The 5,249-nt window shown below is 43.9% G+C and overlaps 1 protein-coding gene across 1 annotated transcript; it reads right to left on the bottom strand.

Moving 5' to 3' along the window:
* Positions 1-412: 412 nt before the first annotated feature.
* On the bottom strand, positions 413-4,539 carry LOC125537738 (uncharacterized). The gene is made up of 6 exons (XM_048701056.2): positions 4,241-4,539; positions 3,264-3,325; positions 2,903-3,174; positions 1,676-1,750; positions 1,545-1,607; positions 413-781 (listed from the first exon to the last, which is right to left on the bottom strand). The coding sequence occupies exons 1-6, from the start codon at positions 4,363-4,365 to the stop codon at positions 737-739; spliced, it is 642 nt and encodes a 213-aa protein (XP_048557013.1). The 5' UTR covers positions 4,366-4,539; the 3' UTR covers positions 413-736.
* Between the last annotated feature and the right edge of the window lie 710 nt (positions 4,540-5,249).

Here is a 5,249-nt window from a genome sequence, read left to right as displayed (position 1 = left end):
ACGAACAATCATCCAGGAGCTCCCATCTGCCTATCTTTGCGGCAGATTGGCAGGGCAACGCAGAGACACTTCCGGTATGAAGCAGACGGCATATCCACTGCCACCCACAAAGCAAAATTACACTAATCTTCATTACTTTAATAATCACGTTGGTTTAACTTTTGGTTCACACACATGTGGACTCTGCCAGCTTGCATCCCTTAGATCACCATAACACAAGACAGTGTGAGCTGAGGCTGCTTAATTTTTTGAGATTAATTAATTTCAACACCTTGTTTCTTTCTCTATGATCAACCTCTCTTGTAAATAGATTCCTAACATGTCAGCTCAAAAGAAAAACATTCCGAACAAGGGCTGAGCATGAAAACAGATGAAACTTAAAACCTTTACACTGAGCAACGCAACACTGAAATACTAACTGAAGAATCTCAACTCTATTACTCTAATAATGCCAGTTTCCAATGAAAAAAAAGGCATAATAATAGTATACAGCAAGAACATCACCGCAGCTTCAACAGCACGGATACCTCATCAGTTAAATCAGCTGGTCTGGCCAGGAAAGCATGCAGACCAGATAAACAACAGCAGTCTAATAATCTTACAGCAACATGCCATTACAAGAGACACCGCATTGTTGTACCTGTACCACTGCTTTCCAAGATATGCCAAATTTGCAGATGAGCAAAAACCTACCACATCTCCCTGCTTTTCTACATTGTACTCCAGGGACATTGCCCTACGCTCTGGATTCCAAGGCAAGGGTAATCTTCTTCCTAGGACCCTGAAAGAACATGCACCTTAAGCTTGACCTTTGCGACTAGAGGCAAAGTATACGCACGCACAAATAAGAATGCAGACTTACAAAAGAGTTACTTTACATTCAATTTGGCATTAACATACGTGCCATATCCCCGGACAAAAAATGTAAGTGCAGGCAGTAGTTCTGTAAAGCAGGTTCAGTCCAGTTCCTCAGAAAAATGATGCATTCTAACTACGTACTTATGTGTCCTTGTGGTAGGAGCTTGTACCCTACCAGGCCTGGGGCGTAGGTTGTAGGGGAGGGAGGGGAAAGGGCGAGGGCTGGTGCGCGGCGGCCGGCGGCGTGGCGCCGTCCTTGCGACGGGAGCAGCGGCGGCGAAAGCAGGAGGCGGCTAGGGTTTAGGTCTCCCGGCTCCCTAAGGGAAGCCGAGCAAATATTGATTGCTTCTTGCTTGATTAGATTGATACATCTCCTCTCCTTATATAGAGAGGTTTACTTGACTCCTAAGCAAATGATCCTAATACAATAAGTTACTTGACTCCTAAGCAAATGATCCTAATACAATAAGATAATTGGGCTAAGCCCCTAATTAAGATACTTGGGCCATAACCCACTGGGCTAAGCCCCTATGCCGGTCATAACACCTTGTTTAACAGTTGAGTCTACAGTTTATGCAAAATATAGCCAAACCATACTGAAATTACTCCTTAGATGAAGGATGTGAGAAGCCAAGAAATGCCTATTTTTGCAAAATTAAAGATCCGGCATGATGTGGTGCTCTTACCATCGGGATGCCCAACGCCTTGAGATCACTTTCAGTCATGTGACGTAGGGCCGCCATGTCAACCTGCAAAACAACAATTGTCAACTAAACAGACGAAAAAACAATGTAATGATTTAGGTAAATAGTCAAACCTCCTCCGCCTGGAAGGTAATAGAATACTTCTCAAGTCCAAGTGATTTCAGAAAACTGTCGAGTGGACTTTCAGCCTACAAGCATTCCCAAAAGAAAAGATGTTAGATCAGAAAGCAAAACAAGCCAGAAAGTATATTTCTAAAAATGGTATATCACACATTCCCCAAAATAAGCAAGCTTACTAGCGAGCTACATCATGCACATTTAAAGTTTTATATAAGGTGTTCCACATTGGACTCTCTGCCTTAACCTACATACAACAACACCAGAATTGAAGCAAACTAGAGACGTGGTAATAGTTAATTCTACACACTCCCAAGCGCAAACTAGAGACATGGTAATAGTTAATTCTACACACTCCCAAGCCAAAGATGAGTAATTTCAATAAATGTCGCCAAGGGACAACTAGAGGAGATAAACCTGTGCTGAAAGGTACCTACTACCAAGGCAACATCCAACATTCAGCAACCCATTGTTGGTTAACTAGGGCAGAGGTTTTGAACAGAACAATTCAGCAGACCCTCATCACGAGTTCTTCATACTGAAATGTAGCATGACCACTTGACAGATGATAGAGCTAATGTGATTGTTGCTTTCTTGGAAGTATAACAAAGTGTAAAGCACCATTATCCCTTCATTAAAAGCTTGTATTATGGAAACCAGACTATATATACACACAAGTTCAGGTACACATTCGCCTATAGTAAATCCTACTACCAGGAGGTACCAAACTTCCACGGGGTCCAGCTATAGAAGTACCTATGCTTACATGACAGTGGCTAATGGGATTTCTCAAAATTCTATCAAGGTCGGCATAAGTGATCCAAGGGAAATGCTGAAAACGCACATGTTATCCTAGTAATCTTTGTAGGAAGAGGGCTGTTCTTTGCAAATGAAATGCTAATGAGAGAGATTAAAATAAAACATACACATAAACTCAATAAATAAAGGCTCAAACCTATGTAATGTAGACAAATATACCACCGGGATCAAGTGTTAATAGATACTCTGTATGGAATAGAAAAACATAGCAAGCTAAGCAAACATAGTGTCACAGCATTATCCAAAAGAGTTACTACAAATTTCATGCTGGGCATCATTTAGAAAGATCAGTTCCAGCAATTGATCTTTCAAGCTATTCATCAACCACTAAATAAAGTCTAGCGTTCTGGTACATGTGGAAAGCAAGAAACTGGGAAACTGTGTATCACCAACAGAATTCATACCTTTGGCTGAGAAGTCTTCTTGGATGTTGATGGTTTTGATACTTTCTTACTTAGGCGTACAGGCCTTTCATCAACAATTTCACGCCTTGTGACTTTCACAACCTCTGACACCGGTTTCCTCTTTTGAGGGTCAACATTTGATGGTTGTGCGTGCATTGTTCCAGATAACATCTCACGTAGATCACGTACCCCGGAACCCTTTTGGCCAGCAAACCCTTGCTGAGAGCTTTTCTTCTGAAGCTTGAATCGCAAATCCCGTGGATCAACTGATCCTTAAGTGCAGACAGATAAGAGTTAAATGGGGCCAAAATAAAAGGTAGGTTGCCTTACTTCATTTAAGATACATCAACAAATAGATTACTTGAAGCTGATTCATCATCCCGGTAAAGATCATGCTTCCATTTATCATCAGTTTGTCGTTGCCTACAGATAGCATACGTCAAGAAATCAATACGCGTGAAATTAGCTAGTCTAGTGAAGTGGGGAAACATGACAGTACAATGCTCGCAAGAACTATAGACCCCTTAATAACTTAAACCATGCGTACTAGCAAAGAACATTGATCTTTCTTTTACAAGCAGGCTTAAATACATCAAGGCTCGTGTCAGCAAGCTTTACAAAGTATAAGTTTATACATGAGGATAGAAGTGAACCAACATATCCACCCTCGATACTTTCAGACTAGAAAGCAGGACTATTTTCTTTAGAAATAACAAACTATCTATTAAAAAATCAATAGCAATGCATTAGTGATTGATTCTGCAACAGTTCATACCTCAGTTACATAAGTTACTGCTCGATTGAGTAAAACACCGTGTCCAAGGTTACATCGCTAGCTTCTAGCTCCCACAAGCGCTATCAACTAGTATTATCCGAGCTCATTCCATAGTCCATACCATGATACTCAACATATGAAATCACAAATCCTCAGGTAAAACAGTAAAGCAAGCGCTTGACCAAAAAAAAGGATTATCCAGAAACCTACGCTGCAATTCCCATGTTATGCTGCATAATGACGTGGCGTCCAACAGACCAATTCATGATATTTGTCATGCAGAATCATTGAATCTGACACCACAATTTCCATCGCTCAGACAAACAACACACATCACGCGGCTCAAAGCTCGTCCTTACTCTCCAGAACCTCAATTCTAACATGAATGAAGGCATGGAATCTAGGGGCGCCGCCCTCAGCACGAGCAACCTAAAACAAGGCCCTAATTTCCACCATCCCTAAGCACATAGGAGCGCACAGAGCGAGAAGCCCCAAGCTAAGGTTACAGAGGGAGCCGTGGCAACGATATGGAAGGAGCAGGTGGGAGCGGAACTTAAGCTGACCTCTTGGACAGCGCGTTACGAGCCCGGCCGGCGGCGTCCGCGCCGCCGCGGTCGGAGGGGAGGTCGGCGTCAAGGCGGTCATGGATGGAGCGCTTGCGGCCGGTGGAGATCTGGTCTGCATACATCTCTGTCCCTGTTCCTACGTACTAGGGGAGGGTGGTTGGTCTAGGGTTTCGACTTTCGAGCCGACACGAGATGAGGGATGAGGGAGGGAAGAGAGGAGGAGGGACGGTGGCGAGGCGAAGGAGATGAACGAACGGAGGAAAATGGCAGGTGGGGCTGGGATGCGGGCCCAGTTGTCTGTACACGAATTTATATGGACCCGACTAGCTGGCACCGAGTGCCCTCCCATATACGGAAAGAAACCACGCCGCGTGGACACGCAAAAATGAAACCACATGCCCCACGTCTTGTCGCTTCACCTGATCAAGCCGATCACGGGTTCCTGTCGTCGGTCCCTCCCCCTCCTTGCATCCTCGCGCACGCTCCGCTACTATCCCCAGCGCCCTCATGCACCTCACACGATCACTTTCTTCCTTTTCTTTGAAAGACAAGTCCGCGCAGGGGTCCCCTTCTTCCTCCTTACTCCTCTTTTCTTCCTCTAAAATAGATTTGCCCCATTAATGGCGTCTTGAAGAACAAGCCGACGCAGGAACCTCTCTTTGCTCCTCCTTGCTTCAAAAATCAGATCTAGAGACAACAAAGGAGAGCCTACCTCCCCCCAAAAAGGTAAGCACCACCTCTCCCGGCTTTCTCTCTTCCCTACTCAACCACCCCAGCCTTGCCCTACTTGAACATCAACTAGTTTTTAGTTTGTTCTTTGATTTGGTGAAAAAAATAAGAGCAACTTGTAGATTGCTTTGAGCCAACCATATGTATGGCATGCATCTTGAGCAACTCTTATGAAACAAAAAGCAACACCAGTACAAAAATAGGGCAACTCTAGTGCGAAAAAATATGCAGGAGCATTGCACAGCTTTGCAGGTACATTGCAACACCAAAACCTAAT

Source organism: Triticum urartu, chromosome 2A, assembly GCF_056163025.1.
Source record: "Triticum urartu cultivar PI428250 chromosome 2A, HENAU_Tu73, whole genome shotgun sequence".
Taxonomy (NCBI): Eukaryota; Viridiplantae; Streptophyta; class Magnoliopsida; order Poales; family Poaceae; genus Triticum; species Triticum urartu.
This window is presented reverse-complemented; position numbering and strand designations above follow the sequence as displayed.

Coding starts and splice junctions, on each gene's coding strand:
- LOC125537738 (XM_048701056.2), bottom strand. CDS start 4,365: ATGTATGCAGACCAGATCTCCACCGGCCGCAAGCGCTCCATCCATGAC. Junction 3,175..3,263: donor GGATGATGAATCAGCTTCAA/GTAATCTATTTG, acceptor TCTGCACTTAAG/GATCAGTTGATCCACGGGAT. Junction 1,751..2,902: donor AGAAGACTTCTCAGCCAAAG/GTATGAATTCTG, acceptor GAATGCTTGTAG/GCTGAAAGTCCACTCGACAG.